We start from the raw sequence: 12,933 nt of genomic DNA on the forward strand, positions 1-12,933 counted from the left end.
TTCACTTGAGCCTGGCACCCAGAGGTGGGTGGCTTGAGGGCTACCTAACAAATGCTGCTTAGTTCTACCTACATGAATATATATGGGACACGGGAGGTGCTGTGGTCTAAACCACTGAGCCTCTTGGGCTTGCCAATCAGAAGGCTTGCAGTTCGAATCCCCGCAACAGGGTGAGCTCCCGTTGCTCTGTCCCAGCTCCTGCCAACCTAGCAGTTTGAAAGCACACCAGTGCAAGTAGATAAATAGGTACCGCTGCAGCGGGAAGGTAAATGGCATTTCTGTGTGCTCTGGTTTCCATCACGGTGTTCCGTTGCGCCAGAAGCGGTTTAGTCATGCTGGCCACATGACACAGAAAGCTGTCTGTGGACAAACACCATCTCCCTTGGCCTGAAAGTGAGATGAGCGCTACAACCCCATAGTTGCCTTTGACTGGACTTAACTGTCCAGGGGTCCTTTACCTTTACATAGATATATGTCTGTCAGAAGTGACAGAGTTCAGTGGTACCTTGGGTTACAAACACCTCGGGTTACAAACACTTTGGGTTTGTACTAACTTTGCCCCAGGATGAGAACAGAAATCACACGTCGGCGGTGCGGCAGCAGCGGGAGGCCCCATTAGCGAAAGCGCACTTCAGGTTAAGAACGGTTTCGGGTTAATAACGGACCTCCGGAACGAATTAAGTTAATAACCTAAAGTACCACTGTACACAGCTTTTTCTAACATGGAAACAGGGTATATACACTATAAACAGGAAAGAATGGCAAGCCAAACCTAGCTGCTGGAATTTGGTTTTGAAGTCAGAACTCAGTGTTCTTGGCCACTAAGTAATCACAGCCAACTCCAAAACTTTCAGTTTCTAGGTCTGAGAGTGGCTTGAACGGTCATGGCACCTCCATTTGCCCTTCAGTGCCATGGCATGGATGTCAGAATTCACAAGGAAAGGGATGCAGTTGCCTCCTGCTCCTGCAAGTTCCTTATTCACTGCAATGGAAAGTGCCTCCCCAACACAGCCTGCCAAACTGGCTAGCATTTCGATACTACCAGAAAGATTCATATAGCAAAATCAGTGTGCGTTGTGTGCTAAACACATTAACTGGGATTTTAGTGTGGTAAATACTAAAAACCATAGCATCAAACTAGGGGGAAAACAAATGGGAAAATAAGGTTAAAAATAAAAGCAACTGAAAAAGGAAAAACAACTTATCAACCTCTTTTACATTGACATCATACTTCATATCTGACAATAGTATTTAGTACCTACATAGTGGTATGAGTAAAATCCTTACAACAGCCTTGTAAGGGAAGTCAGTACTGCATTAAGCTATTTTTGAAGATGAGGTGCTGAAGGCACAAACAGCTGGCTAAGGTAAGACAAGAGAAACCAGTGACCCGGCCACTCCTTCGTAGCCACTGCAATGTACCAGTTCTCATAAGCTACCATTCTCACCTGAAGTATGTGCTCTAAAAGAGAGTGAACAAGTTTAGCAGGAGGAATCAGATCTTTTCCAGATAAAAATTCTGAGATTGCTATAGAAAATAAGTGGTCATCTACTAGTTCAAGTATATTGTTGGTTCCTCCAGAACAGCGAGTATTTTTTACCTAGGGAATGAAAGACTAAGAATTACAAGACTAAGCACTGATCAGATACACATAAACATAAGTTAGGGCCATTTAAAGAAACTCCTAAGTTTGATGGTTAATCGATTAAACTATATTTGCATATGAATTGAGGCAATTCTAAAGCACAAAGAAAGCCTTTATTTTTAGAGAATGCACAAAAGTGCCAAACTAGGTATAAACAAACAAAATTCCTTCCAGTAGCACCTTAAAGACCAACTAAGTTAGTTCTTGGTATGAGCTTTCGTGTGCATGCACACTTCTTCAGATACCCAGAGAGAACTTGCTGCAAGACAGACCCAAAAAAGAAAATAACAGAACACCTCTAGTCATCACATACAGCTCCCAAGTTAAAACAGTACAACGCATCATCAGAGATCTACAACCTCTCCTGGACAATGACAGTTCTCTTTCTCAAGCTCTGGGAGGAAGACCTTTCATTGCCTACAGACAGCCACCCAATCTTAAACAACTCCTAACCCACAATAATACTACAACCAGACCTAACACGGACACTGGCACCAGAGCCTGCAATAAACCCAGATGCCAACTTTGCTGCCACATACACCCGGACAACACCATTACTGGCCCCAACAACATCACACATACCATCTCGGGACTATTTAATTGCTCATCGTCTAACATTGTGTATGCAATCAAATGCCAATAGTGTCCTTCAGCTCTCTATATTGGACAAACAGGCCAGACCTTACGCCAAAGAATAAACGGACATAAATCAGACATCAGGAATCACAAGACAGAGAAACCAGTAGGAGAACACTTCAATCTCCCAGGACATTCTATACAAGATCTCAAAGTAGCTGTTTTACTACAAAGGAATTTCAGAAATAGACTGGAAAGAGAAGCTGCTGAATTGCAACTTATCACCAAACTTAAAACCATGGAGAGTCCTGGTCTGAACAAAGACCTTGGATTCTTATCTCATTATACATGACAAAGCCATTTTTCACCTTCTCACCCCTTGCTTTTTCCTGTAAGACCTATTGCAGTCATTAAGAGTCGTCAACAGGCTCATCACAGCTATCTGCCAATCACCCATTCCCACCACCCTTCTGAGTAATACCCCTCCCCACCTTCTCACTATATAGAAGGGTCTGGAAACTTCTGTTTCAGTGTATCTGAAGAAGTGTGCATGCACACGAAAGCTCATACCAAGAACTAACTTAGTTGGTCTTTAAGGTGCTACTGGAAGGAATTTTTTTTGTTTTGACTATGGCAGACCAACACGGCTACCTATCTGTAACTGAAACTAGGTATAGTTTTAGAAGTCACATTTCCTCCAGTGTGGCAGAGAAAGAGAAAACAGTTATCCATAGTTTTTATAAGTATAGATGTATTAAAAACGATTGCTTTTAAACAGTCTGTTGCTTGATTAATTGACACTTTTCTTTGGTCAATCAATTCTTTAAAAATTGATAAATCCAAGTTCAAACCCTAACACAAAGTCTTTACTTAAAAAAAAAAATGGAAAAGAACAGCCAATTTTGTAACACAAAATAAAATGCAAAGAACAGACTGCCTGCTTGCATCCCCCAACCCCACTAAGCCACTTTGACAGTTGATGGGCCTGTGCCCCCTGTCAATCACCTAACATGCCTGGTGACAATTTTTTCCCTTGTAGTGGGACAAGCTGAGAGATGGTAACTCCAAGCTTGCTTTTAACAGGAATCAGCTGCACAGCCAACCCAGTGGGCTTGAAGTTATTGCTTATTACCATTGAAAGGCACTGATAAGACCACTAGAGTTCGACATGCTCTGTTTTGGGCAGGGGTCAACTGCACTAAGTTCCTCCAAAGCATAATCAAAGAGGACACTTTTAAGGTTCCTGCATCTCTACCTGCCCCACACCTGACATCACATATGATAGGCATGGTTTGGGGGAAATGGCCTGATGGGCCAAACTGGGGCCCCTGCCAGGCCTATTAGGCCTGTGAGCTGGAGGTTTTCCACCCCTGGCCAACTGGATTAACCCACTGGGAACAGCAACAATTCTTTACCAATGTCATACCCCAGGTCTATCCCAGGTATTCCTCTAAATACTTTCCATCCTCGCATCCACCATATTTGCAGTTTAACACAGGATAGTAAGAAATAAAAATGAAAGTACTTTTTTTGTTATTCGTTTAATTATGTTGTATTGCAGAACATCTATTATTAAACTTAATTTTCTTAATGGGTGACGTACAGGTGGGTTTCAGGATTGCAATCTCCAAGGAATAAGTTGTTGGGAGGATCAGTGCATGACTCACTGGGGGCTTTCATAAAACAAAATTATAAATCTGGCATATACCTCACAGCATTACTCTAGCTCACAGAGCTATCCCAAATCACAACTAGCTGTGTTCCAGATTTATAAATTGCATAACTCCCATCGTAAGCAAGAAGAGCAGCAAGTGCTGAATTACCATAAATTATACATTAAGCACTGGGATATCCCTTTGTGAATTTCAAAAGCTATAAAAGATAGATATGCTGTGCAGATATTTAAGCCTACCTAATTGCCCCATGCTGAGGACTCTGAAATGATCCAAAGGGTTGCTATGTAAAACATTTGTATGTGGCAATTTCTGTGGGCGTAGGATCTTTTAGTGTGAGCTCAGCTAATTCTCTGGATTGCAGACACTATCCAGCACACACAGATACATTTAATTAAGGATGGAATCGCATTCTACATTGGCAGCAAAGCTTGTCATTTGAACACAAGGGCTTGCAGTTCTAAAAAGAACAGATTCCCCAGATGGGAACCTGGAGTGCACCCAGTCAATATTTGTAAGCAAGACATGGGGAAAAGGGGCGGAGAGTCCATAGCCATAACCTCCTTCAGGTTTGAATACTCATACATATGTGGGAGTATCAGTAGATGCAATAGAAAGACTGCTTGTTCTGCATGCATGCCAGTGCTTTTTAGGTGTTTTTTTCTATTGCCCTTGAAAACTGCAGCATTTGAAGTGGAATAAACAAAACATGCATGAATGTGCTACATATGTGTATGTTGAGCTGTGATAGACACACTATGAAGTCACCACCATTCGTAACCTTTCCTCTCTCCTTACATAGCATAATATTTAAAGGTAAAGGCAGCATTTGTTGAAACCCGATCGCTGGCAAGAAACAAAAACTATTCCAGCATCATCTATCTCTTTCTCTCTCTCCCCTCCCTGCCCAGTATCCATATCTTACCACATTTCTGCACTCAGTCATTTGGTCTATTTGAGTATATTTTCTTAGCATAGCCTGTAAATTAAAAGCAAATTATTGATTTAAAATAAGAATGTATGCTTACTCGAAATTTGTCAGTCATAGTGCTTGGTAACAATACAAAGGAAAATGTTTGATCCTAAAGCTGTTTACTTGGAAGCTAGTTTCACCAAGTTCCCGGGTGACGACTGAGGTTTACAGTCATAGGTTCATAGGGGATAGTTACTGAGGCATTTTGTGAACATCGTAAGAGGTAGTGGCAGGCCTTATAGGGAATTGCTGCTGAGTAAGCACATGGGGTAAAGAAATGCCATTGGATACACGGAATAAGTTGGGAGGGTCCTTGTTTTAGTCACACAATATATCAACTGAGGTTCGGTATCAGCAGCATTTTGCAGTTCTTATGAGATTCACTATTCAGACAATGTCCTTTCCAAGATCATTACCAAGCTATGGGTAGAGAGTTACAGGTAAAACACAAAAAAGTAACCAAGTAAAATTTGCCAGATGTTGGCAGACATATACACAAACTGTATATGTGTCCCACAGCACAGAGCCAAACTCGGGTAATTAGACCGTATGCAACTGGATGCATATACTGAAAAAGTTTCCTCCATTCGATTTGAACAATTTCCCCCTATTGCAGCCCCCCCCCCCCATACAGCCCTATACTCTCCAACATCCTACTGATCAAAATCGGGATGCTCATTTTCTGGGTCCTGAGCTCTCATGGGATCCAGCTGACCAGACCAAAAAACAGGACATTTCGGGATCCAATGAGAAGCCAGGATGGCTTCTGTAATTCCGTCATGTCCCACTCAATTCGGGACAGTTGAGCAGTATGCAGTCAATGATATTTGGGGTGTAGGCAGAAAGGAAAGAGTAGTTGTTAAAGTAGACTTCTGCTCTTGTAACTGCTGGATGCAACTCATTAGCTAGGATCCAGCTGAACCTCTCACAAGTAATGACACATCTGCTTGTGTAGGGGGTGCTTCCACAATTTTCTTCCTCTAGCTGCAGTCCCCTACGCCACATCCCATGCCTTTCCAAAGGGCTCCCTATTGTTCATGAGCAGCTTTGGAAGGAAGATGGAAGTAAGGGGCAAGGAAAGTCCCATCGCACAGGGAGTAACTACCAATAATTAATCCAAAATATTGATTTTAAAAATAATCCACCACATTTTCACTCTGTTTACACCTCTACCAAAGTAGGTATCAGTTAACCTAGTTGTGCATAATATTCATCTCTTTAAGAGACTAAAGGGGTGTAATACACCGTTTAAATATTAAGGTAGTTAAACCTAGAGATAGCTGTAATTCTCACAATGATTGATTTTTTGATAGAAAGAAGTCCCATTTGAAAGGTGAAGAATTTTTCCGGTGTGTGTTCTCTCCACCAACTTAATAACAGTTTTTCATTAAAGCAGTATTGACAGATTGGGCCTCTATCATTTTTGTATAATTCTAAAGCTTTTAAATCCTTTTCATTGATTTATCACATGGCATCATTCCTTTTGTAAGAATTCCTTTCATGATTCCTTCACAAGACCTCATGCATTCTCTGTTTTTCACTATTTGCATTTGTAATAGCCATTTCATCATTGGACCTGCTCTGCTCAATGAGACTTTAATAAGTGGATCCCAACCTCTATACACTAGTTTAACAACAAAGGCAAAATTACACAGTGCAAGCAGTTTTCTTCCACATTTATTTCTGTGGAGACTTTTTTCTTCAGTTGACTTATGCTATAAAAGTAATAAATGTACATAAGACTAGTTTTTACCTGTTCAGAATATATATGCTTTATAAGTTCATTTTTCATTTCAGCAAGATGCCTGCCAGTCATCACCTGTCTTGACTGTTCGGGTTTAAGATGGTTCTCCTGGTATTTTTCAGTATCACTTTTAATTTCCTTCTGGGTGATAAATGCAGCATATTATTGTCTATTCAAATATAGAGAGGCCATACAGCAACACAATTACAGCTAAAACACTATGGGTTGGATCCAGCCTGGTCTTTTGGTGAATGGAATGACTTCTTCCATTTGTTGTAGGAATTGAGATCCAGAAGAAGCCTCCCCACTGGAAGAAAGTGCCCAGTGCCTTCTGTCATCCTGTTCCAGGGAATCTCCTGATTTTTCTGAAGCAGCTTTTTAGGGGCTCATTTTCAGGGGTTCCTCCTGCAGGTAGTCTGGATCCAAATCAAGCAATTTGGACTTTTCCTAGTGGTGGCTAAACTGTAGCCCTCCAAATGTTGCTGAACTGCAACTACCACCATTCCTGGCCATTGGTCCTATTGGTGGAGGATGAGGAGACCTGGAGTCCGACAACATCTGAAGGGCCATTAGTTAGCCACCCCTGGCTTAGAGAGTACAGCTCTATTATTGAAACAGCTGTGAATATGTGAAAATATAATTAGAGAGCTTGTTCAAGCATTCAATATATGGGCTCCAATCTTCAGGAAGGCACACACAAGGCTTTCAGTAATATGCTGTTAACAACCACAAGAAGAGGCCCAAGGAAGTGAATGATTTCCATTCCCATCTGGATCCTGAGTTGGATAGGAAGGTGCATTCTGCTCAAGACTTTATGTTAATGGGATTGCAGACATAGACTAAATGCACCAATCATGTTCGACTACCAAGGGCAACTCCAAATCCAGTGCTGAAAAAAACATGCTTGCAACCCTATTAGATGTGGGCATTCAGTTAGGTGATCAACATACATAGTGTACTGATCCAGAGATGTGGTCTGAAGTCCTGGCAAACATTGTCACAAGGTCTCCAACTCCAACCTTGCCAGGATTTGCTAGCCTCAAACACACAAAAGCAAATCACGGTCCAACATTTCCTTAATGCTGCTATACTTCACTGTCTTGTATGCAATCTAAGGAAGATGATGGATACAATAGCAGTCTGATAATTTTCACTCTGAAGGATTCATGAGAATTTAAATGCTTCGAAATAAAAATCAGAGTTGAAATATTAATCCAATGATAATTTGGCTTAATTTGGACTCTTAGATTTGCCACAAATCAACAGTTATATTTAAAATAATGTATTTCGATTATGCTTCTCATTATATTAAGTGTACTTGCCTCTAAGAGATAAATTTCTAAATAGCCAACTGGACAGTATGGCACACCAATGAGATGCTTCTCTCTTTCTTGATATAATGCTGGGTTATTAGTTAACACATGAGTAATGTCCTTTGGTGCACTTAATGCTGCATAGACTGTGGCTTGTCCTGCTTCTAGAACTCTGTAGGAATGAAACAATATAAACTTGATGGAAATATAAAATGTAACTCTTATTTGAAACCCTACACAACATACAAAAAAGGAAACATAAATCTATTCTTTAGTTCTGTGGTGGGGGTAAGGGAACACATGCCTAAAAATGCAGTTTAAAAAATTCCTATCAAAACACGCATATTTGCTTTGTCAATGCATTAGTTTAAAACTGAACAGATTTCATATAGTCAAAATGCTTGATTCGGTGGTTGTTGTTTTTAAACAACAGTTTTTAAACTGATCAACAGAAATTACTACCGGATTTACATGCGAAGAGCCAACTGTGTGAAAAAGTCCCATGTGAAAAACGGGCAGAAATGGGAATGACCATAATAGACAATATTCATTTCCCATTTTTTTCTTCTCTCCAAGTAAGTTCATTGTTCTTCAGATGGGAGCAACCTGATAGAAACACCAAACCTAACACACACACACACACACAACAAAATGCAAATACAGCCTAGGAAGCACAGTGGATGTAAGAAGATCCTTTCACAAAAAAATTAATTCAGTTAGGATTTATCCATACTTTACAGGCATGGTCAACGCTTTAATGTTCTTTTTTTGCCGCTGCGAAAACCTGTTTTTTAAAGTTGAATCGGAGCCAACGTCAATCCATGGAAAACCTGAGCTGCTTTTTGTTGCTTGGGCACAGAACTTTGAAACATGGACCTGAGCAGGGCACCTGTTAGGATAAGCCCAAAATCTCTAATGCCAGATTATTGGCTCCTGTGTGTAACCTAGGCCATCTTCACTCCAGTCAATATGAACACCTGGCCCCATTCTGCAACCATATGATGCAAACTGCAATAGTGCATCCCACTACTTCCTTTTTCTACCTATAGTTTGTTGGGCAGCACAATGAGGCGGCTGCTTCCTCTTCTTCGCTGTAGCTAAATGAGGGTGTGAAAGCACCACATGGACTCCCCCAAAGAGTTTATGTTGGAAAATCAGCACAACACAAATACATGTGGGAAAGGGGCTGTCAATTCTGCTGGAGTTTTCTTGTATGCCTCTTATTAAATACTTGAGGCTTGCAAGGGCCTAAGTCTGTATGACAATACGTGATTTGAATTCTACAGTTTACTAGTAAAGGAAACTAATTTTAATTTCATCAAGAAAAGGACACCAGGTACAACAGTACAGGTGGATTCGTAACACTGTAATACAAGTACCATCTCCTCCTGTTAACCCCCCACAATCAACCATGATGGGGAGAGCTACGGGCAGAAAGAGAAGCAAAAGAAAAGTAGTAAAATAACTGCTGAGTTTAGCAGTGAAAACAGTAAATTAAAAATAAATTCTGAAGAATGTACATTGAAGGTGCACAGGACAGCGTACATGAATTACCTCACTTTATCCTTACAATCCTGAGATCATTTGTCCTAGGTCTCCAACTGAGCTTCTAATAGTGATTTGAACCCAGGTCTCTGTGGACGAAGTCCAATACTTTCCACTGAATCACACTGGTTTGGTTTTGGAATTCAGTATTATATTTGTTCCAATTACTAAAAACATATTCAAGATCTTTGCAAGACAAAGTTGTAGACTGAAGAAAAGGACCTTTTGTCCACATGGAAGTAACCCTTGTGCAGATTCTTCTACGCAATTGGTTGTGGTATTGTGGTATTGTTATTTAATTTGCTGTGCGGCTGGGTATCCCTTCTCACAGGGGAAAAACCCCCAAACATCCAAAATGCACTTCACAATTCATAGCAAACAGTTTCTCCTATACCAATATTATCTCTATATAAATAAAACATTATAGTTGAAGCGACCCTGTAGCAGAATTGCTGTGGACCAGAGTAAGTGAGAGGGAGGAAAACACCCACAAAACTATTTTCATCTAAATCAAAGTGAATTAACATATTAATTTCTTCAGTTTTAAGAAGTCTTATCCTACCTTCTCAAAGAATCCTCCAGTTTATCACCATTCATAACAAGGAGAACAACTTTCCATCTGTGAAAGGCCCCTGCAGCACCAGAGCGTATCAGCTCTTCGCGCCATCTTTTAGGTGCAGATTGCATTTGAGGTGAATAATGGGAGACTTTTTCGATTTTATATCCCCATTCGTAAGTTGTTTCATCAAGCCATCTGCCACTTTCGGCACTATTAATTATGTAGTCCTTGGTTAGTATCCACTTTCCTGGAAAGAAAATGAACTGTCATCCACAAAAGAATTTTTTTCTGCAGACAAATGGCAATCAAATGAAGATCAAATATAAAAATTAGTAACAACCTCTGTTAGGGCAGAAAAAAGGGGATCTTAATGTAATTTCTTACTGCAGTAGCTGACCTTTTCTATAACGTTAAAATGTTTTGGCACATTTTCATTAAAAACAGTGATCCTAATTTTTTGGGTAAGAATTCTTTAGCTTTTTTAAAAAATGTGTGTATTCATTTTGTGAAACTTTGTACTAATTAACATTTCATGCTTATAGTTTCTATGCATAATATATTCTCAAAAATATAATATTTTTACTTCCAAGTGTATATGTATAGTATTGCAGCTTTAATCACGCTTTCAAAACACTAAGCATTCTTTTTGGGGTTGGGGTGGGGAAATGCTTTGAAAAATCAACAGATTTTTTGCAAAGGACTGCAAGCAGGAGAATAAATGCCTGCCCATTCCTACACGTGGATTCTTTATTTAAGAAACCCCCTCTTTTATTCTGCATTAGCATATTTCAGATATATTATTCTATGTTCTGTCAGCATGTGCTCTAAAAGAAAAATATAGCTGATAGACACTCATACTTCTGAAACTTTTCATCTTCAAAATGTGAACCATAAATATCACACATCCACCAGCTAACATACTCTGTAAAGTTTAACTATAGCCATGCCCACCCTAATTCTGGAGGCCCCTATAACCTCAGTCAAACATTAAATTTTAGAGAGAATTATTTTGTACCAGCAGCTTCCACCTCCAAAATTGATTTCTCTTCTATTAGCACATCATGTACTCAACATGCTAGCTTAACTGTGATTTTGATGGTATTGTCCCCTTTCTTCCTTTGCCCAAACCTTATTTTCCCATTCTTTCAGGGTTCAAATCAGTAACAGCAGCACCATACGCTTTACATAAAAACGAACTACAGCATATTTCATAGTGAAGCAGCTAAAACTGTGATCCTAATCAATTTTACAGCCGAGCCGAGCAGATTGTGCCATTGCAAGGCAACGTTTTACCAGATGGTACTTCTATAGGTGATAGCTTTGCATGCCAGCAGTCATCTGATGGAAAGGGAGGGGGAGGGGAAAGGTACTCTCAGCCTCTTTGTTTAGGAACCATTACCCTGTATTCATATTTCTTGGTGAAAAGGTTCCCCATCACAAAGGCATGCTACCTGAAACACTCAGATTTTGTACGAAAAAAAATCAGTCACAAGTTTCCTTTGAGTAGCTTCCACTAGTGTGCATTTGTAACAAGTTTGTAGGGAGTTAACATTCTAGGACAGAAGCGTTTTCTGTATTACTGATGTTGACACAAGAAAAATATATAAATAATAATTGATCTTTATAGTCCAGTGTGCATGGCACTTTATAAAGAACAGTTATAATAGGTCGCTACCTCAAGGAGTTTACAGTCTAAAATAGACACAGTAAAGCAGGGGAAGAAAGGGGAAAATAGAGGCATGGGTACTTTGGTTTATTTACCATAGGGATTAGGTGCTTATCCATAAGCTTTCCAGAAAAGGTTAGTATTGAGGAAAGGCTTAAGGGAAATAAGAGACATAGTTGAATGGAGACATGCTCAATGGCGAATTCAGGCATTAGGGCCAGCAAGGAAAAAGGTGCAGTCATTTCATGGAGCTTGAGATGCCACAGTTCAAATAAGAGCTCTGGGTTCACACCCACATGAAGAAGAGGCTGAAAGGAGGTGTTTGTGTATCCACAGGTCTCTGAAAGTACAAGTTGCTATTTTTTGTGAAAAATCGTGATTTTAAACTTATTGATACCTTCCATTTTTATCACGTTAGATGTTTAATTAAAATCCCGTTGGGATCTAGAATAGCCAAAAAAAAAAAAAAAAAAAAAGGTAAAGGACCCCTGGATGGTTAAGTCTAGTAAAAGGCAAATGGACTTTTCAGGCCAAGGGAGCCGGCATTTGTCCACAGACAGCTTTCCAGGTCATGTGGCCAGCATGACTAAACCGCTTCTGGCGCAATGGAACACCATGACGGAAGCGAGAGCGCACGGAAATGCTATGTACCTTCCCGCCACCTATTTATCTACTTGCACTGGTATGCTTTCAAATTGTTAGGTTGGCAGAAGCTGGGACAGAGCAACAGGAGTTCACCCGGATTCAGATTCAAACTGCCGACCTTCCGATCAGCAAGCCCCAAAGGCTCAGTGGTTTAGACCACAGCGCCACCTGCATCCCAAATTAGAATAGCCTAACCCAGCCTGATGCCCTCTTAGATGTTTGGGAATGCAATTCCCTGCATGGTCTATCCCCTGCCTTGTGGGACATATGTGGGAGGGGAAAAGGCTAAGGAGTAAACCCTACACAAATCCGGAGTAGAGTCCCTAAGATGGTTAGATGGAGTCTTCTATGCCTCCTTCTGATAATTCCTGCAGCTAAGCTGGTGCCAAATGTATCGCTCTGCTTTCCTTTGGACATCAGTGAGGTTGAGTGGGGCAGCTCTTGTTGCCTAGAGAGCCCAGGACCTCCATACACACGGCCAAGGCTTGCACCCCGGAAAGGTCACTTCAGTGCTGATAACGCAGCAAAAATAAATGCAGGAGGCAGCAGTTACAAGTTTCTAGATACAGCAGATACTCCATTATTTCTCAAGA

General features: G+C 40.5%; 1 protein-coding gene across 1 annotated transcript in view; it reads right to left on the reverse strand.

The window, feature by feature from the left end:
- SLF1 (SMC5-SMC6 complex localization factor 1) overlaps positions 1-12,933 on the reverse strand; it is a 36,223-nt gene that overhangs the window by 19,901 nt on the left and 3,389 nt on the right. The window contains exons 4-8 of the mRNA XM_079995417.1: positions 10,033-10,276; positions 7,935-8,097; positions 6,622-6,753; positions 4,821-4,874; positions 1,449-1,601 (exon numbers count right to left, since the gene is read on the reverse strand). Of these exons, the coding sequence (XP_079851543.1) occupies positions 1,449-1,601; positions 4,821-4,874; positions 6,622-6,753; positions 7,935-8,097; positions 10,033-10,276 (746 nt within the window). The remainder of the gene's footprint in view (positions 1-1,448; positions 1,602-4,820; positions 4,875-6,621; positions 6,754-7,934; positions 8,098-10,032; positions 10,277-12,933) is intronic.

The sequence above is a fragment of the Podarcis cretensis genome (genome assembly GCF_951804945.1).
Source record: "Podarcis cretensis genome assembly, chromosome: 11".
NCBI lineage: Eukaryota > Metazoa > Chordata > Lepidosauria > Squamata > Lacertidae > Podarcis > Podarcis cretensis.